The sequence below is a fragment of the Convolutriloba macropyga genome, chromosome 3 (genome assembly GCF_964194025.1).
Source record: "Convolutriloba macropyga chromosome 3, txConMacr16.3, whole genome shotgun sequence".
Lineage (NCBI taxonomy): Eukaryota > Metazoa > Xenacoelomorpha > Acoela > Convolutidae > Convolutriloba > Convolutriloba macropyga.
The window spans coordinates 57,517,398-57,544,301 of NC_134470.1; the positions used below are offsets into that span (position 1 = coordinate 57,517,398).

Here is a 26,904-nt window from a genome sequence, read left to right on the forward strand (position 1 = left end):
TTAACAGCAGTTTAAAGATACAAAAATACCAAGCGAAACGTCTATATATAATCGCTTTTCCTTAAATTACTGATTCTTCTCTTAAAAAAGCTGGATCAATTTTTCGGAATTTTTAAAATCAAGTGTACACTTATTGTGTCCACGATTAATTGTGTTAGAGTGAATTTCAGTCAGGTCATTCCTTGTGAGCTCAGAAAATTTAAAAACCATAAAAGCTTATACAAGGTCAAGATCATTGATTTCATAGATAGTATTTCTTAGCAATCTTAAGTGAATAGGTTAAGTGATTAAATTCCTTGTATTCCTTGTATGGTATAAGTTACAATATATGATCCGTGGACGAGTCTTTTTAGAAGGTTTTTTCAAAGTGTTAATCAGTAATCAAATATTAATATACCTTTTTCTGTTTTAGATGAAGACTTTCAACTGTGACGAGTGCTCGAAGAAGTACAGCAGGAAAGAGAAGTTATTGCAGCATATGGAGAAGGAGCATAATTTAAAGCATGAAAAAACAGCAAACTATGATTGTGGAGTTTGTGGTAGCAAATTCACAGAGAGCAGAAGTGTAATTCGCCATTGAAAAAAAAGTTCATGGATGTCAGACGTACACAAAGTGCAAGCATTGTACACAAATTTATGGCGACACTTCATCGTCTGCTAGACATGAGGAAGACGCTCATGGTACTCACCCAGAGGCTCCAGAAAAAGTTAAATGCAAGATTGAGCAACAAAAGGCTAAACATGCGATCGAAAAATTCTTCCAGTCGTTCAGATTACAAGCGGACAACCAAATTGATGCGTTCACCTTTGTTACGGAGCATCTCAAAGACCTTAAATTATTCGTGAGAAACAAAATAGCAGAGCTTGGACCTTTGAAAATTCAGCTCTCTGTTTTTGTACAGATGTTGAAACCCACAGAAGATACAAAAGTCGGCTGTCATTCAAACACAAAGTCGAAAACTTTAACAACAGAAATATCAGATGATGAAATTTTTGAAATGGTTGACCAATTGAAAAACTCAATCCAGATCTTTTCAACCGGTGGCAGTGGATTTGTTGTTCAGAAAATTGATCATTTGGATATTAACATTAACAAATTTAAACCTATCAGAGGAAGCAGTTACATTGCTACGCCAGCTGCCCTAGTGGGAAACAACTTTCTCCTAAATATTCTAAACAATGACAACAAATGTTTTGCATACTCAGTGCTTGCAGCAATGTTTCCAGAGAAGGAGAACAAAAATCGGCAAAACAAATACAAGCCAAATTTGCACAAACTGAATTTTGACAGCATTGAGTTCCCCATGTCTTTGACGGATGTTCCGAAGTTTGAGAAACAAAATAATATTGGAATTAATGTTTTTCGTTTCAAGAAAAACAAAATTTTGCCGCTTTACTTAACCAAAATGAAAACGGAAAAAATTATTCCTTTGTTGCCGCTGACCGATGGACTGATCAGCCACTACTGTTTGATCACAAACTTTCACGCTTTCATGGCTCGGCAGTTTGGAAAAAGGAATCATAACCGGTATAAGTACTGCGAACGTTGCCTTCATGGATTTTGGAATTCAACGGCACTGGAGAAACATTTGGATTTATGTGGGGAGCATAAAGCTGTTCATATTACTATGCCAATGGAAGACTCAACAATTGAATTTACAAATTGGCATAAAACGTTTTCAGTTCCCTTAGTGATTTATGCAGACACAGAGGCTGTCAGCCTTAAGCACGACACCTGCCGCCAGAATCCTGAGAATAGCTACACCTTGAACAAAGAAATTCAGAATCCTTGTGCAATAGGTTTTTGTGCTGTTGATAAAACTGGCGGAAGTGATTATTACAGTTTTGAAGGTGAGAAATGCATCGAAGAGTTTTTTCAGTGGCTCAGAGAGAACGCCAAATCTATTTCTGAGAGAAAACAGAAGCATAGACGCCTCATAATATCTGATGAAGAACGAATGAGAATGATTGATCAGGGTAAAAGATGTGTTATTTGTCAGATGTGTTTGAACGACGAAAAAGTAATCCATCATGATCACTTTACTGGTGAAATCTACGGAGTTGCACACAACAGCTGCAATCTTAAGCTTCGTACGCAGACTTTTACGCCTATTTTTTTCCACAACCTTAGTAAATACGACGCACATCATCTATTTAAATACATTGAAATCCAATCGGAAGAAAAATTGACAGTCATTCCTTGCAACAGTGAGACATACATCTCATTCTCGTTCCTTGTTCCTGTTGGTAAAAGCAAAGATGACAAGCTACTATATGAAGAATTTCGTTTCCTTGACAGCTATCGTTTTTTATCCGGGAGTCTTGACACTCTGGTTACAACACTCGAAACAAAGGAATATTGTCAATTATCTAAACATTTCGAAAAAAATTGCGACATTTTGCAAAAGAAAGGAGTTTTCCCATATTCGTTTCTCGATAGCTTTGAGAAACTCTCTGAAAAATCGTTGCCTCAATATGGTGATCAGTGGAAAAATTCATTGTCTGGTCGAATTGATATTTCTGAGGAGGATGTTCAGCATGCTAACAAAGTTTGGAATATGTTTGGCTGCAAAGACTTCGGTGACTATCTCATGTTGTATCTCAAAACTGATGTCACTCTTCTGGCTGACGTGTTTGAAAAATGCCGGAGACTCTTTGATCAGGTATATGGATTAGACCCCTGTCATTACTATAGTGCACCTAATATTTCATGGGATGCAGTGCTGAAAACAACTAAAGGGAAGTTGGACTTGCTCTCTGATATAGATATGCTGTTGTTTTGTGAGAGAGCAATACGTGGAGGATTGAATGGAATTGGTGAAAAACGATATATGAAAGCTAGCAACAAATACTTGAATGACTTTGATGAAGGAAAACCAAGCACGTATGGACTTTTTCTGGATGTCGTTAACTTATATGGTGGAACAATGATGAAAAAACTGCCAACCGGAGGATTTGAATGGTCAGACATCAGTTTGGACAAGATCATGCAAACATCTGACGAAAGTGATGTTGGGTACTTTGTAATGGTTGATCTGATTTATCCTAGCAACTTACATGACTGTCACAATGATTTCCCTCTGGCTGCTGAGAAGTTAAAAATCGATGCTGAGATGCTTTCTCAGTATCAGGTAGAATTGGGAAACAAGACCAGTCATATCCCAAAGTTTCTGGAAACGCTTCAGTCAAAGCAGAATTATGTATGTCATCAGTCAGTTCTGAAATTTTATTGTCAACAGGGGCTCCAAGTAACCAGACTACATAAGACTCTGAAGTTCAACCAGAGTGATTTTTTATGAAGTGCTATATTGAGCAGAACACAAAGTTGCGACAACAACCCGGTATCAGCACCTTTGAAAAAAACTTTTTCAAACTGTTGAACAATTCATGCTTCGGAAAAACGATGGAAAATTTGAGATGTCGTTACAAGATGGTATTTGTTGAAAATGAGGAGAAAGCAAAGTTTTATTGCAACAAGTACAATTTTGAGAAGTTCACTATATTTCGAGAGAACCTTGTTGGGATCACTTTTAGCCAGAAAGAGATCAGGTGGAATAAACCAACTTATCTGGGTGCTGCGATTTTGGATCTGTCAAAATTACACCTGTACAGGTTTCATTATGAAGAAATGGGGCCTTTGTTTGACAAAAAAGCTACAGTGATGTATCGTGACCCTGATTCTCTCTTTTATGAAATTGAGACGGATGACATTTACGAAGATCTTAAACAGCTGGAGCACGTACTTGATTTGAGTGATTACCCCAAGGATCATCACTTACACAGTGAATTGAACAAAAAAGTGCCACTTAAATTATCGGATGAGCTGAATGGTGACATTGTGATGGAAGCAGTTTTTCTGAAACCAAAAGCTTATTCTGTAAAAACTTTGCAGAAAGTCAAAAAAGGTGCCAAGGGTGTGAGCAAACATGTGAAAAAGACACTTCATCATGATAAGTTCAAAGATGTGCTCAAATCAGAATCACCATTGAGAAAACTAGTAACATCTATAACTAGTGACAAACACACACTTAACATAACAGAGTCTAACAAAATTGCTTTGAGTGCATTTGACGATAAGCGTTATCATCTGGGTGACGGTATAAGCTCATACGCGTATGGACACTACAAAACTGGTCACAAGCGGAAACAGCCCTCGGAAAAACCTCAAAAGTCCTATATTGAGATCAGTGAATGTGAAACCACCAGAGATTTAACTGAACAACTTGATACTGAGATTGAAGAAACCTTTTCACCACCTGATCCTAGGTTCTGGAAAACTTCTCAAATTGAATCCGATGAGGAAGAAATATTTGATTTCGATGCAGCTTCAAAAGAAAAGCCGTTCTCAAGATGTCCATATATCGATTTCGAAGCAGAGGAAGAGTCGCCTGCAAAGAAGCAACGCATGTCCAGAAAGCGTTAAACATTGACGATGCTGCCCAACTCCACCCCGGTTGGGAGTCTCAAGAAGTTTTGACGAGGAGATACAATAACCTGCGACTGCTCCGCGCAGGAGCTTCTTGTGACAATAACAGCTTTTATAGGGGATAGCTGCCCAATTCCACCCCGGTTGGGAGTCTCAAGAAGTATTGACGAGCAGATACATTAACCTGCGACTGCTCCGCGCAGGAGCTTCTTGTGACAATAACAGCTTTTATAGGGGATAGCTGCCCAACTCCACCCCAGTTGGGGTCTCAATAAGTATTGACGAGGAGACACAAAAACCTGCGACTGCTCCGTGCAGGAGCTTCTTGTGACAATAACAGCTTTTATAGGGGATAGCTGCCCAACTCCACCCCGGTTGGGAGTCTCAAGAAGTATTGACGAGGAGATACAAAAACCTGCAAGAGCTTCTTGTGACAATAACAGCTCTAAAAGCGGGTTACAAGCTTTTCCACATGTCCATACAACACAAATAGATGTTGAAGAAGATGCTGACGGAGAAGCAGTTTTAAATGGGTACATTTATAAAACTTAAAACAATTACTTAAAACTGAGAATTGTGTCTTAAATTTTTATTTAGATGTTTGTTATTTATAGTTTATTGTTTGTTCTTAACCTTGCTTTATTAATTAAACTTTTTTTATTTTGTTTCATTTTTACAACCTAAGCAAAAAATTAGTTCCAAGCTGTCTGTCGGTAGGGTTTTGTTGTTTTTTGTTTCCTCGGACTCATTAATTAACCATCAAGAGACAAGATAACGGCAGAGTTTGTGTAAATTCCCCATAAAAAAGGTACCTCTCTATTTCAAAACGAAGTTGAGGTACGTGTTTAACATATTCTGGCAATAATCCTAACATACAGGGAATAATTGCCAAGAACTTTTCATCCGCGCGCATGATCGAACATGTTATTCTATATATATTCTAAAAAAAATTAAAATCATGCAACCATTAGTTATCAACTGAAATCATTAAATAAATTTATTTATAACTCCGAAAGAAGAAATTGATACCTCTCATGATACAAATTGTGTCCTACGACTAACAAAAGAACCAGAAAAATTGAAAACTTCAACAAAAACTTGACCAAAAATGCTGAAGTGCTCAACGAAGAGCTAGCAATCAGACTGAGAACAAAACACACACACACACACACACACATATATATATATATATATATATATATATATATATATATATATGTATATATATATATGTATATGTATATATATATATATATATATATATATATATATATTTATATATATATATATATATATATATATATATGTTTATATATATATATATATATATATATATATATATATAACTGGGCTTGTATTCAACAGCAAAGGGACTTGAATTTAGTTTGCTCATATTACAAGATGCCAAAAATAAAACTCAAAATTCGGGCAAATTTTCAAAATCTTATAAAGATTTTCAGAAAAAGAACAGAAAGTGCGTTTAATCAAAGCCAGGAAACCATTATTTTAAACATGAAACCACTATTTAAAACAATTTCAAAATTTCAGTTCATCAAAAAATGATGCAATTCAACCTAAGCACCATATTAACAGAAATAAGAGAAGAATACAAAAGACATTAACGTTAAAAAAATGATATTTTTTAGAACAAATAAATTTAAAGTCATCAAAATCATTAGCTTTGGACTTAAACACTTAAATAGTTTCTCTTGTACCTCTATAGGAAGCCTGGTAACTGTCATTGTCTGGACTATATCATGAGACTCTAAAAAGAACGAAAAATATAGGCTTATTGATTGATTGAGTGTTCACTTGCGCCATGATTTCAATTATTTTTGTCCTCAATCAGAGCCAAACTTATGTGTTTTTTGAAGTTTTTTTTTGCAAGAATCTCGCAAGATAACCCTTTGTCTTGTAAGAATCTTGGACGATCATTTCGTCTTGCAAGATCATGCAAGATAACCATCCGGTCTCGACTGGGAGTTATTACCGGTTTTCTATTATTGGGAAAGGATTTTGATGGCCTTTAAAGTCTTACATGTTTTAATTTTGGGCACTGTGAAAAACAAAGCATTTTGGCTCTATTTTTCATATTTTTGTAAACTCCAATCCAAGTATCAAATCACGAACGACCGTAAGTTCTAGAACAGCATTATTTGACTTTGCAAACAGCGTAATCAAAGATCACTGGTGTCCAAACTATTAATCAATCACTTTCCATTATATGCAGTATTAGCGCAAAGTAATGTAAGCAGGCTAAGTCTGTTGGCTACTTCGTATGGTCATTCCGCTTGGGATGGTGGAGTACCCTTCCAACGGGTCAACGGTTCGACTCCCCATCTGTACAAAAAGAACCACAGATGCAAACCTGTTTTTTTAATAAAAATGCCAAGATTATTCCCAGTTAATATCCCACGATTCGAAATAAAGTTTAAAAAAAACAGGAGGCTTCCGTGTCTGTATCTGATATGGCGCAGATGGTTCGGGACTGCCTTTCAACTTTTCAAAAGGGTTTCAAAACAGTTCCAGACCCAGCCACCTCCCCCTCCCCTCACCCCAGTATTATTTTTAAATACTGCGTTCCTGTACTAGCTCTCTTGGCTTTGAACAGTGCAATACTCAAGGAAAAAATAAGAATTGAGAATAAATTTACAAAAGTTTTCAGTCAATTTGCAACATACCTCAAAAGCCAATGCCATTATCCCCATTTTTCTTTTTAATGGTGTTTCTCTTTGAAATACCTTTTAAGATGAGAAGAATTTATGAGCGCTGCGTTTTGCTTTAAAAATTTCTGTACATTTGAGGAAAACATTTGAGGAAGACGAATTTTACTACCGCCAATTTGCTCCCACTCCAGTAATTTTGTTTTCCTGAGTTACGGAAAGATGTATTTGCAAAATGTCGGGGCTGTTTCTGAAAATATTAAAATAAAAAGTTGCAAATTGTATGAGATCGTTCAATTCAAAATTGCCTGTACATTGATTACCTAGCTCCCCTTTTCAAATGAACTGACGAACCTTGGTGTAGAATATATAATTTTGCAAATCAATCAAATGACCAATTAAAATCAAAAATACTTATAAAGACATGAAAGCGCTTGATACAAACAACTTTTTTGTTAATTAAATTGCGTTTTAAAGCAGCACAAGCTAGAAGTAATTATAGTTTATCAATGCAACTAATCGAATGCTAATTAACAATGAACAAAAGCAACTTTGACTAATCAACAAGATCTTTTCAAAGCTAATAGACAAAGAGACGACCCCTTTGTTAAGAAACGGCGAAAAGTCTAAGTAGGGCTAATTACACTTGCGGTCACGAAATCCGGGTAGCCTCAATAGCGACGACTCTTGGGTTTTGGTTCCTTAGGTTTATTCAAGGCACCCACGACAAGCATAGAGTGAGCCTCGTTATCCTTGCGCGTTTCAAACCAAGTATAAATTGCGCCATTTTCACACCCCCGGTTATTGCCCGCATAGTAACCCCAAATCCCATTGTCTGCATCGTACTCAATAATATGCACTCCCATGATCTTAGCCAGAGCAAACAAGTCGATAGTTTGGATACCGCGTTCTTTCAGGCTCTGATTAAGATCTATACGCGGAAACTATTAACTGTCGTACCACTTCTTAAGGCAACTCTCCCAAGCTACCTCCAACGCGACAACGAGTGCTTCAGAATTATTGATTGACCCTGTAAGTCGTGTACTAATGCAGGCAAGGAAACAATTATAACGGTTAGTCGCGCAATCTTTCACGTCGATCAGTTCCTTCGGCAGATCTATTGAAGGAGCATCTCTGACATTAAAAGGAAGCTTCTCCTTAGGCTCCAAACCTAATGCCCGACAAATTGTTATCCGCTTCTTCTCACTTATTTGCACCATTCGCTTACCCTCGATAGTAACAAGACGTCGATAGGCGCATACAGCACAAAACGAAGTAAGAGAGCGGCATATATCCCGCAACTTGTAAATGTCGTAACGTTCAGCGGCAAAACTTTCTAATGCTTTTCCCGCACCTTTATGGTAAAGAATTACATCGTGAATATGTTTTAAAGTTTCCCATGCCGCTGAGGCAGAAACAACAGTTCTTCCGTTCTTTCGAAGAACGCCATCAAAAAAATGATAGCGTTTCGACTTACGAACGAAAGCGTTCCGGGATAAATTGTCGATACACGTATTAGGAATGGTCTTATTAAGATGGTATTCGAAAATTTGATGGTATTCAATTGGGTCCATGGATAAACGAAAAGGAACCAAATGAATAATGAAAAGAAAACAATGTTCAGATAAAAAGAAAAGAATAAAGTTTGGTATACAAAAAGTGAATCAAAAACAAAACGAGCTGCTTTAAAAGTGTGGTATAAAGAATGGTAGCAAAGAAGAATGAATGAGAGCTAGTATCGAGTTTGATAAATTTGACTGAGAACTTAGAACTTTTTTCACAAAATGCAGAATTAACCGAATTCGCTCAGCACCCCCCGTTTCCGAGGAGAAAGTCCAATCGACATGAAAATCTGGGAGCGGATAGAAATGATGATTTCAATAGGACCTTATCAGGGGGTATTTTTCGATATGAGAGTTTGAACCCGAGCTATTAGTGCCCAAAGTGAGTTAGGTCGAAGTAGGAGGAAGTCATACTTAGCGTCACTGTTATCTCTTAGAAATCACAGGACTTGCAATCCTAAGTACCCTAATTACAAATGAAACATAAAACAGGCTTAAATCGTCTTTCCCGGGTCACTATCCCAGGAAAACTAGGAAAACTCTTAACTCATGAAACTTCTAAACTGTTCATTGAAAATTAACCAAAATCGGGATGAGAGCCCGCGGCAGTATGTCCTTCTAATTGGAGTGGATTTTAAATCCCAGAATGATGTTAATAAACGTTTTTTCCATGGAAAACCTGAGAACACGGAAGTTATTAAGTTTTAATAGTTATGTCTGCAAATTGTACTTTCTAAATAGCACATACAGTTTATATTCGATAGCAAAGTTAAATGAGGATAGTTTGCAGACTCTTTCTACACCATGTATTGCGCTATAGCGAAATTTGGGAAACAATATGAGGAAACACTATGGCTCCTGAAACAACGAAAAAATGTCCAATATTGTATGAACGAACGAATTTAGAATATTATGGACTAAAAGATGGAATTTATAGCCTAAGTCAACCCCCACTCCCTATGTCGACATAAATTTCGGATTACTCAGATTTCACAAATGAACTCTTCCATGGGTATTTTCAAGCATGCAGAAGATAACGAACAATGAAAAAAAAGACTCTAAATTACACACCCCATTCTGAAATGGACAGGCGAGATTTCAGGAGGGCATTAATGTCGAAATTAGGGTCCAGGCGGAAATTCAGACTACTGTTCGGAAAAATTTACGGGTTGACATTTTAACCAGTTTTAAAGATAGACAAAGGGCAACTATAGATGTTTTTGTTTTGATAAAAGTATATAATTGACGTTTGGCCCAATGAGAAATATGTCGCCATTTAACCCAACTAGAAAATCTCTGTTAGCAGAAAGATGATTATCATTTTTGAAACGGAATGGTTGGTACATTGGAACGGAATACTTCGGAATATTCCGGAGAAGTTGGGAAAAGTTCTTAAACGTACCGGTTAAATTGCGACATGCGCAAATACTTCGTTGTTCTAAAAATCATTTACTCTTGCAAATGGTGATCGTAGCATGACGACCTTGATTATTTGTGTGCTCTATCAGATTACTTTTGCTGAATTTGGTATATGGTAGGGGAGTATTTTCGAACATTGGTTTTTAATTGGTTCAAAAGTCAGGTGATTCGTTTCTTCAGTAGGGAGGAGCTAATATTATGCAAAGCATTTGACGTTTGGTATTTAGTAGGCGGATTGGTATTTGCGTGAACGAATTTGCATAACTCGTGATATAGGTAGGGGAAGTGCAGCGTGACTTGTTTCGTTGACCAATGAGAGTTGAGTTCATATTCGGAAGAGCGTTCCAAAAGAGCAAAAGTAAAGAAATCAATGCAGCTAGCAATCAACCATCCCCCAAAAAGAGCGAGTAGTAGAACAAAGAGGTGTAATGACAGTAGTTCACACAGGTAACGATTTCTAATGCCACGTGGCAGAAGGCGTTGCATCCAAGTTATTGAGAGTAGAAATTGAAAATCCCGAAGGAAGAGAACGAAGAGAGAGGATACAGAACAGTTGGTTCTAGATAGAGAAGAAAAAGTTAAAAGTAAGTTTGAGTTTGATTAAATTTTGTCAAGACCAGTTGGACTGTGAGACAATTTGCAATCAGCAAATTTGACTTTTAGATTTTGTTAAGACGGAAACGCAGATTTTGAGATAACTTTATAAATAGGACTGAAATAGTTAGGAACACTTTTCAGAAACGGAAAATACTTTTCAGAAGCTGGGAATTGATTTGATGAAAGTTCATTTTAGAAGTGCGCACCCATTATTTAGTGTAAATATTTTTTGAGTTTATGTATCTACATTTTCGATTGATTAATTAATTGCAGTTGAGAACATTTCTTGTCGGTTATTGTTACTTGGCTTGATTACTTATTTTCGACTGTTAATTTATTTAATTAACGGAACTTTTGAACGGCGGCCGAGAGCAACTGAGGACAAAAGACATCAGTTTCAGCAAATAGACGACCCACCGAATAAACCTTTTGAAATTGATAGAGTTTTGGGCGCTAGACAGTCCTCAGCTAGAAGCCTTCTAACGACAAAATACAAAATTCTTCACTTGGGGGGGGGTGAGTGTTCCAAAAATTTTTATTCTAAATAAGCATCCCATTTTTGCTCTGATTTTAAAATGTCCTTGAATGCAAAAAGTGGTCTTGAGAGTTCGGTTATGTATAACGAAAAAATTGTTTAAAATTGCGCAGCTATTTGTCGGGATTTCGCCGAAGTTCAAGAACTGTTTGGGAATTATTGCAACTATTGTTAATTAGGCACTATATAATTTTTTTTTGCTACGGCCTACAAAAAAGGCTGCGCAAAAAGTTCTGGTTATTAATGCCTTTAAAGAGTTATTGTGTTGCTATAATCAAATAAATAGCCCATTATTAGAAGAATTTTATTAGCACAACCAGTAAGACCAAAAACTTCAAAAAAAAATCTAAATTTTCTGAAAAATTTGATAAAAAATAGCAAAATTCCTTACATATTCTTTGTAAAATTACGCAATTACCAATACATTCATCTCAAAAAATCGCAAATCAGGACCTATTCGAACACAAACAATATCTGCGTGAACAATAACCGACTCCAAGTAGTGCAGTTTTTTTTAAACGAAAACCAAAAAATCAAAGGTTGTTGGTAGCAGTGTTGGTGGTTGTGTAATTATTAGAGCGCCCATTCTGATGTCCATGGCCCAAAAGTTTCTCATCAGATGACTCTTAGGATGCGGAGTAACCTGAATGCATTTACTTACGGTCTCCTGTCTCTATAGCCCAGAGGTGGGGGTACTCTGCATCGGATTCATCCGAGTATGACATGACACTCTGTATGTCTATCTCGTATCCCACTTCCGTCCCCTCTCTCAGTCGTGTCCCATACGTGGCAGAGGAGAGAGATATGGCTCCGTTGCTAGTTGGGCTAACCTAATGGATCAACAGAACTTGTACAACAGATAACGAAAAGCAATTATAACGAATTAAATTACTTCAATTTTTTTTACCAAATAGGACAATTTAATAGTTGGCTTCTCAGAGTTTTTTTCCTAATTTGGTATTGCATGTTGGGAACAGGAAAAATTCAGCAGAATCCTTTCAAAGTTTCAGCGCAATTCAGCACATTTCAGCGCATTGTTATGTAAGGTTTTTTGCTTTTTGAAAATTTGAAAAATCAGCGCATTTCAGCACATTAAGCTCGGGCTCGTAAAAATGCTTTTATATCGGTATCGCCATTTTAAAGGGAAAAATTTTTATTACCACCCCTTTTAAACGCAAAAAATTGTGCTTCATTTTCATCGCCCGGACTTGAGTCGCAGAGCAATTCAGCGCTGAACCAGCACATTTCAAGAGTAAAACTTGAATTCAGTAATGAAACATTGTGTTTTCAGAATAATTTAGGTTTCTTTATGTGCAGTATTTCTTCATTATGTTTATATTGAGGTCATAGAGTTCGCCAAGGCTAAATTTATCCTGTATAGTCTGAAAATTACTTATGCCCCAAAATTAATTCTGAGCAGAATAGAGTCATACTTTTGTAGCTTATAACTGGTAATTACTATAGTAGTATACACACTATTTATATTTAAGCTAGTTTGTAGGCAATTACCACAAAGCCCATTTAGCGCAGTGGTTACGACTCGCTGCGCAAATTAGATTTCACAAGCACGCACGCGGAAGTTCGAATCGCATATGAAGCCAATGTTGTTGGCGGGAGTTAAGCTGAACATATTATTTTTCAGGACGTAAATTTTACTAAAAATTCAGACTAGCCAGTGTAAATTGTGACATGAACAGAGTACTGGTCATCCTAAAAAACAGAATGTCTTTAGACTGATTCAGCGCTGATTTGCTCTGCCACCAAACTCCGGGCGTTGGAAGGCTTTGGTAATTGATGATATTACTGTTATATTTTTTTATTTGGGGGAATATACTTGAAGAAACTACTTTTCATGCAAATTGGATCATCTATATCAAAGAATATTTGTCTCAGCAGCAAAGATATGGGAACACTATTGAATGAATGATCCAAAATTCAAAAAACCTTAGGTATTGTTAAAATTAAAAAAGTTTATATTTTTCGGTATTTTTAAAAACAAAAAGCGCAAAACTTTATATTATTCTATAATTTTAAAAGCCTTTTTGTTTTGTTTGGTTAAAATTGATCAAAAAATGCACAAAAATACTACGAAAAAGAAATTAATTTTATACAGAGCTCTTACCAAAATGACAATACGTGAAGTAGTCAGCGACTCTAAAATTCGATGATTTCCTGATATTCAATGACATTTTTGAGAAGAACTTTGAACTGGATCCTGAGTCTAACCAATGGGTTAGATTTCATCATTCGATCATATTTTCAATGAGAGAAAAAGACAGATCGGAAAAATATTGTTTGCTACTTTTCTGTTCACTACCTCTAATTAAACTGATCGCTTGACTTTTAATTTGCAAATTACTCTTTGTGTTTGTTTATGAGAAATTTCCGATGCTACTGATAGCTCCTGCTGGACTTATACCTTCCGAGACGCTGCTCTGTATAACCAAATAATTGACCTTACTTGGGCTTTAATGTCTGCTAAATTTGCATCAAAAGGAAGGTTGCTAGTTTTAATATGATAAAAAGATGAAAAGAAGAACAGGGTTGATACAAAAAAGAAGCTCAAGGATACTGCGAAAAATATCTTTAATTTGAGTTTTATTAAACTGATAGTAAGAAGAATTTTTCCTCTCAGTTCAAAGAATAATTTTTGCCAAACTTGAGACTTATGTTGCCACATTGTGTGCTACGCCCACACTCGCATGAGCCTTGTTGTATTTAAGATGGGAGAATATCAACACTACACAAGGCCTAACAGCTGCAATTCAAATCTAACATTTTTGACAACTATGTTCATCAGAACCTAAATCAACAGGTTTAATTACCAAATTTTGAATTTCTCGAGTATTTTTACTCGATGTCGTCTCTATGTACTAAGATTAAGCTTATAATCATGTTTAGTGAAATTTTACAAATTTTACAAATTTGACTTGAGTTTTTTCTTAAAAAAACTGCACATATCCCACAATTTTTTTTCGATGCCTGCTTTTGAAAGAGCGTGGAAAAACTTGTCACTCTTTCAACAATTTTATGACTCTTTTACGGGCTATGGTAACTCATTTCCTCGAGTCACCTTCGACCGCAGTTTTTAAATCTATTAAATTCAACACTCTTAATTAATTCAAAACCAATAACGAATTGTCCATTATTTTCCGTCGGCGTACTAATTGTAACTAAGGAAAAAACAGCAGTTCTGCAATTAACCGTGTCACAATTCACAAGAAAGTTTAAATTTTTGAATTGGGATTCAATTAATTACTGATAAATTGTGGTTAGAAATTGTGCGCTATTTACATGCTCAAAATCCTGGAAATAGGTTCTGTTCATCCGCGAATGATAGTGAAAATCTTCACGCTTCATTCTTCCTTAATTTCTGCGATTTGACTAATTAATTTCCATCGGAGAAATATTTATTGATATTGAAATATTTGTCACTCATTTCCACAAAACACAATTTTTAGAAACGTTTTTTAGGACACTTTCCACGTACTTACTAAATAATGTTAGAGTAATTGTACCTTAGAATAATAACCTAATTTTCCTCAACTGGTAAATTTACCTTTCCTTAACTTACATTAGTTTCACCTTAAAGCCTCATTCCTTAACAAAAACCTTTACTTCACATCAACTTACGTTTAAATGACCGCAATTTTTCACCCTAACGGTTAAGGTTAAAAAGCTATATCTTAATTCAACAGTTAATGAACAAGTATCGAAAATGGTTCTTGATCCGTTCGAACTCATTTTGTTTTAGTACTTTTTAAGACAATGTTTAGATTACAATTCCCAAAAATTCAAATCATAGCATACTTTTCAACCAAAGTCGATACTCCTTCAACTTCACTTAAAACGTTGTTTTTTCTCTTCGATACGATAAAAAAATGAAAGGTAAGGTAAATTTATTTAATATGGTCAAAGTGCCGTTTACCCTATCTCAAAATAAGCTAAGATTGAGGTAAAGTTACCTGAATTTTACACTAATGCCATAACTCGGCTAAAACAAATACATTGTTTTTATTTATTATGTAATGAAGAAAAAATTCAATAAGGCCGGTTTTTTAACAGTCTGAACCTAAAAAAGCGGTCAAATAAAACTTTTAAATCACGACACAAAAGATTATAAGACTTGCTTCAAACTTCGTATGAGAGAAAATAAAATTCAACATAAAATATTTTACCGTGTTTAAGGAGAAACCAACACTTAGACAAACAACTATACTAAAGCCGTCAGCAGAAATATCGTGAGCATCGTTTCTGTCACCTCATTATGCTGTAACAAGTTCGTTCTGTTTCCAACAAGATGTATTCTTAAAAGCTTTTAAAGAGTGCAATTTTTTAAAGCCACACCATTATCTTGTAACGTTCATTAAAGGCATATATGGTTAACCAAATTTTCGTAATTGATGTATTTTGTTTTTGCATAATCTTGTCTCTTTCAATACAACCTGATTATAATTATGCAAAATATTTCAAGATAAACAATCTCGGTATAGATATCTCAAAGCTTTGTTTTAATCTACGATGTCTCTAGTGAACATCAAGCAACATTCTTTGTCAAAAAGTTATGCACAATTTTATCGCTAATTGAACCATTTGAGGATAAATTTGTTTCAGTAGTGATGTCTTCTCTGCGTTACCTTTGACTTACTGTGCTACAAAAATTTTTGTTACAATTGATAAACTTTTTGTTGGATTTTTCATGTTGTCAATTACAAATTTCTGGGCAAAAGAGCCATAAATATGGCTTCGCAATTTTTGTGTGGTTTCAGTGGTTATTAAAATTGAACTACTAGTTTTAACAGTACACATGCGAGTGTTAATTAAATATTTGTATGATGCAAATTCATTTTTAAAAAATAAATTTGTAGTTCGAACTAACAAAGAGAAAAATAGTAAAACTTTCATTGTGCAAATAAAATCAAGAATAAAATCCGAATAGAATTTTTTTTCCCGGTGCAAATTGCTATAAGAAAAAGTTTAAAGTGTTACAAATGTCTAAGATAAAGTCTAAATTGATAAATGATTAAGTAATATTAAAAAATCTGAAAAAGTTTCTTTGTAATAAATTTCGCTGCACTGCATCAGCCAAGGAAGTTTTTCACTGGCCCATAAAGATCGGTAATGTCAGATTGTAATAATTTTGAGAGCATTGGAAAAAAAATCAAACATTGTCCCAAAAATTATAAAAAAACATGTGATAATAAGATGTTGAGTACAAATTCATTGACCCTACCAACCATGCAGTAACCTACTATCAAACCCTAGAGGAGGTTCTCTAGCCCCTGGGTCTAAAAAAACTCAAGTTATAACTTTAGAAAAGAAGAAATATGAGTTTTATCAAAAAACTGCTACAATTTGTGAAGTTAGAATGTTGGAAACATTCCATTCATTCTCGAAGACCTGCACTAACACATTATTAAACCCTAGGGTAGGTGCCTTGTCCTCTGGGGCTAAAAACGAACTTGAAAATAATTTTTAAAGACCTTTATCAATTTTTACAAACCTCCTCAATTTCAGACTGGACCAACACATAAATAAAAAAATTGCAAAAAAAACTCGAAAAAGGAACGATTTTTGGCTCAAAAACTCCTAAAAATGACACTTTAGCCTTCACATACGGCCCAGTAGCTTCCCCCTTCAAAAAACTTGGAGAACTACTAAGCGCGGCTAAAGGCGACTAATGAAACTTGATGCCTAAAGAATTGTGAAAGCATCTTACAAAAAAACAGAGCACTAATACAATCCAACTCTTGGATTGTAAAAACAGAGCTATCAGAGAGCGGCGTATTTTTCAATGCTGAGGCTAGAAATAATAAATGACTGTACTAATAATATGAATCCAAGAATTATTCACCTCGACAAACTAAAAGGCTAGAGCAGCCTCTTAACATAAGTCATACCTCAAAAATCAAAATGGAAAATATCAAAAGAATCTCTTTATAACTTGACTTGAGATCTTTTTCCGACAAACTGTTATCTAACTTATATTAATAGTGAGCTCTTTATTTTGGTTTTGTCGTTTTATTTGTTTAGGAGAAATGTTGAATCTATTTTTGTTTAGCTTTCGTTTCGTTTGTTTCGGTGAACTTTGTGAGAAGTCCTTTGTGAGTAGTCCCTTCTTTCGGTGAACAGAATATCAGTAGTCCTATAGGTTTTTTCAGTAACGCCGCCACTGCCAGTTTCATGCCCAGAAACAAAAAGGAAGAGGGAACAACCACAAGCATCAAACTCGAAAATCTCAAATGAGTCGGCTTTTAACTTGCCTTGAGATCTTTATCCGACAACCATATTTCTATGTTGTTTTCCTAATGGTCTATTTTATCTGGTATTGTTCTGTCGCTTGTTTTAGAGATCTGCTCCGCCACTGCCAATCCCACGCCCGGGATGAAACAGAAGGAAGGAAGAACCGCAAAAATCATTCTGGAAAATCTCAAAATAGGCGGTTATTAACTTGATTTTGGATCAGTTTCCCACAACCTGTTAGCTATTTTTTTGCTTGGTTTATTTCGGAAATCTGTTTGAGAGCTCATTTTTTACCGTACTATACCACTACTCCTAAAGTTTATATCAATAACACCGCCAGTGCCAGTCCCAATCCAGGAATGAAAAAAGGGGAGGGAAGAACTACAAAAATCATACCATTAAATTTCAAAAAAGTTGTTCTATAACTTGACTTGAGATCATTTTCCGACGAACTGTTAGATATTCTATATTGATAATGGTTTGTTTTATCTGCTTCTATTGTTTTGTTTGTATCAAAGAACTGCGTGGTTGCCGTTTTTTTAACAGAACTGTACTAGTACTCCAATAATTTATTTTAGTAACTCCGCCACTGCCAGTTCTAAGCCAGGAATGAAAAAAGCGGAAGGAACTACAAAAATAATACTAGTAAATCTCAAAACAGTTGGTTTATAACTTGACTTGAGATCATTTTCCGACCAACTGTTAGCTATTTTTTATTAATAATAGTTTGTTTTATCTGCTTCTATTGTTTTGTTTTTTTTCGGAAATCTGTTTGAGGGCAGTTTTTTACTGTACTATATCATTTCTCCTGAAATTCATATCAGTAAATCCGCCACTGCCAGTCCCAAGCCAGGAATGAAAAAAATGGAGGGAAGAACAACAAAAGTCTAACTGGAAAATTTCAAAAAAAAGTCCGTCTTTAACTTGACTTGAGTTTATTTTCTGACAAACATTTAGCTATTTACTTTTATAGTGACTTTTTCGTCTGCTTTTCTTCTTTTCGTTTCAGAAATTTGTTGGAGAACGGTTTTTTGCCGTACTATATCAATAATCCGTCACTGCCTGTCCAAGCCAGGAAGTGAAAAAGTGGAGGAAAAACCACATCAATAACACTGAAAAATCTCAAAAGAGTCCGTTTTTAACTTGACTCATCCGGTAAACTGTTAGCTAATCTGTATTAAAAATGATTTGTTTCACCTGGTTCTATTGTTTTGTTTGTTCCGGAGAACTGTGTGAGCGCGGTTTTTTAACCGTACTATACTAGTACCCCGATAGTTTATATCAGTAACTCCACCACTGCTGGTCCCAAGTCCGGAATGAATAAAGAGAAGAGAAAAACCAAAAACTGCAAACTGGAAAATCTCAAAACAGTCCATTTTTAAATTGACTTGAATTCATTTTCTGACAAAAGGTCAGCTATTTATTCTTTATGATGATTGGTTTTATCTGGTATAGTCCTTATGCTTTTGTTGACGAACTGTTGAGTGCGGTTTTTTTACTATACTATATCAGAATTCCTAATTCCTATAGTATGTTTCAGTAACTCCAGCACTGCCGGTTCCAAGCCGGAATGAAAAAGGAGGAGGAAAGAACCATCAAAACCATACTGAAAAATCTCAAAAGAGTCGGTTTTTAACTTGACTTGAGATCATTTTCCGACAAAGTGTTAGCTTTTTTATATTAATAATGATTTGTTTTATCTGGTTCTATTGTTTTGTTTGTTTCGGAAATCTGTTTCAGTGCGGTTTTTTTACCGTACTATAACATTACTCCTAAAACTTATATCAGTAACTCCGCCATAGCCAATCCCAAGCCAGGAAGTAAAAACGAGGAGGGAAGAACCACAAAAATCAAACTGGAAAATCTCAAAAGGGGTCGGTTTTCATCTTGACTTCATATCATTTCCCACACGCTGTTATCTATTTTAAATATATAGTATTTTTTCTGGTTTTGTCCCTTTGTTTTTATCAGAGAACTGTGTGAATGCGGTTTTTTTACTGTACTATATCAATACTCCTATAGTTAGTTTCAGTAACTCCGCCACTACCGGTCCTAAGCCGGAATGAAAAAGAAGAAGGGAAGAGCCATAAGGATCCCGCTGAAGTCAGGCTTTAACTTGACTTCAGTAGATTTTCCGACAGCTGATTAACTAGCTCAGTTCAAACAACCACCGAAAGCAGCCCTGCAACCAGGCCGAAAAAGTAAATGTAAGCTCAAAATCTTGCAAGATTCTTTCAAGATGGATTCAAGAGCTTGCAAGAACATTGCAAGATAGATGCAAATCGTTCAAACTTCTTGGAAGATTAATGCATTCCCTTGCAAGATTTCTTGCAAGGTTCTGGCAAGATTTTATTATCACTAAAGTTCAAACAACCACCGAAAGCAGCCCTGCAACCAGGCCGAAAAAGTAAATGTAAACTCAAAATCTTGCAAGATTCTTTCAAGATGGATTCAAGAGCTTGCAAGAACATTGCAAGATAGATGCAAATCGTTCAAACTTCTTGGAAGATTAATGCATTCCCTTGCAAGATTTCTTGCAAGGTTCTGGCAAGATTTTATTATCACTAAAAATTATGTAATCACTAGGGCAGAAATAGATATGAGGTAGATAAAAGGCGCGATCGTAACTTAGTCTTTAATTGACATTAAAGCACCATTCATTTTTTTAGCTTTGGTCAGTTCACTTGTTCACGCACAACTTTCTTCATAACGACTCGTTTCTATTCGCGATGAACAAAAATATGAGATCTGTTTCACTGATGTTTTAAATACCACATAACTAACTAATTTTTAAACTGTTTCGATGAAGCTTTTGTTGAATAGTTATAACATATTAGACAATGATCAAGTTCTTCACTGCGTCATTACAAACAAGCGGCTCGCGGCTATATTGTAAATATATTTTTTGCACGCATCACCAGCTTTCATTCGCGTTTTTATTAAAAACACATTTTAGATATTAAAGCAAATTAAAAGCTCAGATTTTTGTTGCTAGCTAAATACGCGTGCGTGTGTTAGCTATACACACAAATTTAATACGTTCTAAGCTGAAACGATTTGAAATTTTATTAAGCTCGAAAAATAAGAAACGTGCTTTTTGGCATCAGTAAATTAAAACATGTACCAAATGCATTGCATTTAAACGCATTTTTTAGTTGAAAAATAGAAACGTGCACAGAAATCGATTGTTGTTTACTTGTTTGTTCTCTCATGAAACTTTTATCTACTTTCATTGATGAAAACATACCAAAAAACTAAAAGTTGCTAAGAATCTCGCTCGCTAATTGGTCGTTTTTAAGCAAAATCACAAATAAATTTACTACCAATTTTGGTCCATTATTTTTTACAAAAGTAATAATTCGAAGCAAATCCGTATGAACTTGAGACTAATGAAAATTTATTCTGAGCAGTACTGTACAAAATCATTATTGATTTTATTAACAATTACAATTTTGATCATTTTACATTTTGTGGTTCACAAATTTGAAAACAACGGAAGCGTTTCTGAAAATCAGAGCCGAATTTTGGAGGCCGAAAAAAATTACCAAGTTCCATTGGCTGAAAAGGTCACAATTTTAGCCGAACCTGATTGGCCAAAAATTGAAACGAAGATAAACGAAAAACAGAAAAGTTCGCTTTGCTTTGTCATCTTAGTCGATCGAACGGATGGATTTAGTTATCGAAATGAAACTTACTATAACTTGAATTCCTCAACCAATTGCGTTATTTTTGTACAAGTTTGCAATGTTATCGACCGGAAAGAGGATAAAACTACAATTTTTATTCAGTCGGCTAATTTTTTCAACCCATGGGCGACTATTATGCAAAATTTGTATTCAAAAATAAAAGAATTTGCAAAACTTCACGAATTTTTAATCATAATTTCATCAAAAACTGCCATCAATTACGACAAATTCGAAAAGTTTGAGAAATTTTTGCTAGAACAGCACCAAAACAATCGAATTTTAACTGCCAAAAGAAGAGCTTTCGAGGTTGATCGGAGACCCGAAAAGCAAGAATTCGTTCCGAAGTTTTTATTCAAATCCGATTTTTACCACGATAACTCACCAAGTGATGAGATAATTGTTTTTCCATTACGTGTTTGGAATTCACTGGAAGACAATTTAATCAAAAGTGATAAACGTTATTTACCCTTGGGCGTTTTTGTTCACGACTTAATAGAAAACTCAAAACGAGCCGAAATTGAAAGTTCAAAGCCTGTTTATATTGACAATGATTTAGTTTCAATCAATTCAAAAGTTGGAAGCAATCTATGCAAGTTCAAAACTCCATTTATAATAACTGGTTATGAATCGCGTGAACAAATTAATGATATTATTAGTAATGAACCCGAATTTGGGTATATCTGTATACCTGTAATAAATTACCATGTAAATATTGTGACTATATTTGTGTGTGCTTTCATAGTATGCGGTTGTTTTTGTTTACAGTGTTCTTTAGTGTTCTTTCTCACTTTGGCTGCTCCACGAAGAACTCAAAAGAAAAAATAAATTTTCTTTATCTACTTCTTTGTTCGTCGTCTATCACCAGAAGGCTCGCCTGAGTCAGAACTTTTACAGACTTCCACTACCGAGCTTGTTCGTGTATTAACAAACAATTTTTTGTCGATGAAAGACAGCAAAAAAAAATCAAATTTAGCAAAACATGCAGATCAAAGTTCTTGAGAATCTGACTGCGATTTGAAAACGTACATTTGTTTAAAAATGCAAACACAGATTTCATTAATTTTAAGCTTTAAAAAATCCAAAAAAGAATGTAATCTACTTCTCATGAAAAATTTTATTCACTTTCGAGTTCTGAATTCAATTTTGTACATAAAGTTTGTTTTTCATTCCGTTTTTATAGTGAAGTTTGCGCAAAGATTTATTTTTGTTGCATATTTAGTTTCGGATACTTAATTTGAAATTCGGCGCCATTCAAAATCTTCCAGTCTCCTGAAAAGATAAGAAAAAAAACAAAAGATATCCTGAATGAATTAAATTGGGTTCCTGGAAGACAAATGGAACAACACTATAGAGGTTTTGGTAAATTGTTTTCTTGAATTTATGTTACCAGTGAAAAGAAACTTGATATATCTTGAAAAAACATGCATGATCTTGAAGTTTCTTGCAAAACTTGAAACATTTTGCCAAGAATTTGAAATACCAACAATTCATGGTAAACCTTGATAAGATCTTGGTAATATCTTATCAAGATAAACGAAGAAATGTTCTTGACAGCTCCTGATAAAATCATATTGATGACGGTTTTTTATCACTTCTGATGTCTGTTCGATGGATCTCGTCTCAAGAAATGACAACAAAAATCTCCTTTGAAAAACAAAGTACAAATTGAGAGTAAAACGTATCAGTGGTGATTTTCAGCCTTAAAACTATTTATTTTTATCAAATATTTGAACCAAAAAATAGAGAGGAGGGGACGTCTTAAAGCGTTGCAAAAGCATTAAATTTTTTCGATTAATCTTCATATCATTTTTGTTCAAGTCAGTCTCAACTTCTTTTCTCTCAGTAGACAACAAATGAAAAAAATGGATCAATATTGAAGTGGGAAACTTGAACGTAATCAAGAGTTGTTTTTTAATGTCAAAAATTTAAAATTTGTTTTTCTCAAAATAGTGCATAATTTAAAACTTGAAAAACCATTTCTTTTTTCAATTGTTCCGCTCTTTTGAGCTATGATAATAAAACAACTTTATAAAACGTGTCGATGACCCTAAGCCGTCAGAATTGGTGTATTTGCGAAAAAACATAGTGTCTTACAAACTTTTATTTTTTGGTCATAATTTTTTTTAGAACATCAGGTTAGATTTTTATACACTGTAGTTGCTTGGTCATTAATTAATTTGGGAGTGCTGTTTCTTTTTTTTGAGGTTGTTTTGTGTCTGTCTACAACATGGGACTTTGAGACTTTAGTAGTGGCGGTCATGTAGCATCCACTTAAAAATTTCCTTACTCCGAAAAAAAGTGGCTCACTTGTCGGGTAATAAACTATCAGGAGCATTATTTTCCGACAATTTTGATAATTCTTGATGAATTTTTTAAATCTTGATCTTCCTTGCTTAATACTGTGATTCTCTGCTTTACCTTGTTTTTCCGGGGCTGTTGAACTTCCAATGCTTGATGACTTGTGCTTTGTCATGGTTAAACTTTCTTGAAAATCTTGCTAGATCGTACATTTCCTGATATTATCTTGCCATTTAAGATGGCAAGAGCCTGACCAGATTCTTCGTGGTTAAGAGTTTTTCTTATCATTGCTATCGGGTTTCGTGTCACTTGGTAATGAGTACTGTAAAAAATATTAAACTGTTGAAAATTTTTCATTTATTAAATTTTTGCAGTTGTTGGAGGCAAAAAAAATTTCTAGGCAATTTAATTCTTAAGCAGATAACAAGCTAGGAAGTTTTAAGTTTTACTACTCCATCAAGCAAAGCCTTGAGAATGGCAGTTTGCGGTAACTCGCAAAACTGCGATTTGTAATGTTTGCTAGGTCATTAATTTTCATTTCGAAAAAAATCACCAAACTGAATCCTGTCAAAAAGTGAAATCAGGATATGAGAACATTGTCAATTGTTAAGCTACGACTATCAGTCAAAGCAACACTTTGAAAAATAACAGATTTTTAAATCCTCGATAAAAATTAATTCCTCTCAGAAAAACTGATGCTAAAAACGAGTTTTAAAAGCACTCATTTATTTGCTACTAAATCTTTTTTATTGCTAAATTAACCCACTCGATTGCTTAGAAACCCTAATAACAACTTTTAACGTGAAGTTCAGCTAAAATCAATGGAATTCTTTCCATCAAACTATATAGGAGTTTGAATTGTACTTTTTTTATCAAGGTATGAAATACCCTGAACTTTAAATAGTCAAATTAGAAAGAAGTCACGCAGCAAAAATTAAAACTTGCAGTTAATTTGCCTGTAAACTTTGCAGGGAGAACTCATAAAAGTACTAAACTACTTAAATGTTCAATAATTATTTGATGTCATTTTATCATTTAGTGCGCATCAAAATCCAAAAGCATTAGAATTTCATCATTTGTACTATAATGTTTCCAGATTTTTTAGGCACAATCAATTTGTTGCAGAGTACAGAAACACTTAACCATCTAATCATAATTTTTGAATTTATGTCCGGAATCCATGAAAACAATAAATTTTACGCTGTCTTTCTTGTGTGTACAATCATTTAATGACAAAAGCGAAGCTATTAAAAAGTACAGGTAACTAATTCACTGGTCGCCAAAGCTTCAGAACTCGAACATCTGGAAAAGTTATCAAGGATAGTTTAAAGACGTTTTCGCGCTGAAATCCTTGTACCGGAAATTTCAAACAAATCTCTTCTTCCAGCTAACATCCGAGGTATTAGTTGGCATTTTCAAACAAGCGGTAGATAACTTTTTTTATTAGGTTTGTTTTTCATACAGTTATAATTTAAATAAAGAATATTAATAGACAACAAGGATGCTCGGTAAAATGCGGTTGCACAAAATGCTACAACCCCGCTCATCCACAATTTTAACTTAATTGTCTACAAAATTAGGAAGAGAACGAAGCATTTCAAAAATACACATACTGTAAGAATTCAATTGGTTAATGTTTAAAAAATGTTTCGAACGCAAACAACTATATGAAATTTAAAAAGGCTGCCTCGGAACTCCGTTTAAACCCGCCATTAAAAGGACTAAAAGACACAAAAAAAACAACAACACATTAAAGAGAATATTTACCGTCAAAATCAATATCTGTTTCTTTTGGGGAAACAATCACTAAAAAATTCAAAATATAGCATCAAATGCACATAAACTAAACAAATAAACTTGCTATTCACTTCAAAGGAGATGAGACCTGTCCTCAATGAGACCCGGCAATACGTCAACAAAAAAGAACAAAAAGTCGTTGTAAATAAGCTTTCATCTAAAAATACTAAATAGATTCTTAAGTAACTCCATCAAAAACAATTGGAACGGCCATAAGTGAGAAAATGATTTTAAAATACCATATAGAGAATTGAAGAGACTTTTCATTGATGAAACGAGGAGAAAACTTAAACAACAGCTTCAATTAACAAAAACAAAACGCTTATGGCGATCAAAAATCATGATCTATTTTGTACAAGCACTTAATAACAAAGTCAAAACCAGAAGAAAAGCTAGCAACTATCTGCTTAAAAAATTAGACGTTGTAGCTGTCGGCCATTATTGAGACTACGTAACAAGTGAATAGGGACAAAAGAGCAAAATTCGAAAATACGTTTAATTTTTTGAAAACAATTACATTCAAAACCAATAAAACAATTAGCTATGAGCTGAAAATATTAGATATATTTTTATGTATACTTCTCTAAACTGTTTTTTATACTGCCAGATGAAGCCAATGAAACATGTAATTATCCAGATTATACGACGAGACTATAAAAAGCTGACAAATACATTCAAAGATCAGAAAAATATAAAGATAAAAACTCAGACAAATAGTGTCGAAGCAGTTTAAGCAACAAAATATTCAAAAAAGTCGTTTTTTTATGTTCAACAGACCTCATTTGAAGTGCCAATGGGAAGAGGCTTTAGTATGTAATGGGACAACAAAACAAAAAAGCTGAAAACATGAAAAAATCCTGAAATTACAAGAAATTTATAAAAACGCAGAGCAGCAGAAAAAGAAAACACATAAACTAAAAAAAGCAAGTATAAAAAACTCTATTGTCTGAAAAGTGAGTGCAACCTCTGGTTTTTCTAACTATGATACAAAATGACAGAAAAATTTCCAAAAGTATGCCAAATTTCGAAAAAAGATCACTGATTTTTTTTATTCAAATATTTTAAATGGTCATAACAGTTAAAAATTTTCAAAAAACAACTTGACTAAATAGAATTGTTTTTAACTTCATGTGACGCCAATAGTGCATCTCATTTGTGGAGACCAAGTCCAAAGAATAAAAATCAACAACGAATAAAAACAAATCTCAAATTTCTTCAAAAATGATTTACAAAAGCTGTTGTTGTAGCTATTAAGACCGTTTTCTATCCGCTGAAAACAATGAGTGCTCAGTTTTGAAGTATTTAGACATCAATATGTCCTCATTTATTAGGCCAAAATACAACAAAAACTGACCACAGATAATGACTAGTGTAAATTTTTCCAAAAGTTTTTAAGAAATTACATGGAATCAGAATCATAAAACCGTCACGTGAAACATAAAAACATCAGAAACAATGCCGTTTGTTTCATCAAAATTGAATGAGACTTGTAAATAGTGACACTGCGAAAGAAACTGCCAAAAAGAAGAACAAAAAGCTGCAGAGTCCAAAGTCAATCATTTTTTTAAAAAAAATATTTTGGGGACAATAATTTCATCAACTATCACTTAAAACAATTCATACACTATTTTTTGCCTCCAAATTTCGTTTTTGTTTCCACTGAGATATGTGTTACCAC

General features: G+C 34.4%; 1 protein-coding gene across 1 annotated transcript in view; it reads right to left on the reverse strand.

The window, feature by feature from the left end:
* The window catches only part of LOC142336674 (protocadherin Fat 4-like), a 172,603-nt gene that overhangs the window by 110,163 nt on the left and 35,536 nt on the right, over window positions 1-26,904 (reverse strand). Inside the window, exon 8 of the mRNA XM_075385584.1 lies at window positions 11,864-12,032. Coding sequence (XP_075241699.1) covers window positions 11,864-12,032 — 169 coding nt within the window. The remainder of the gene's footprint in view (window positions 1-11,863; window positions 12,033-26,904) is intronic.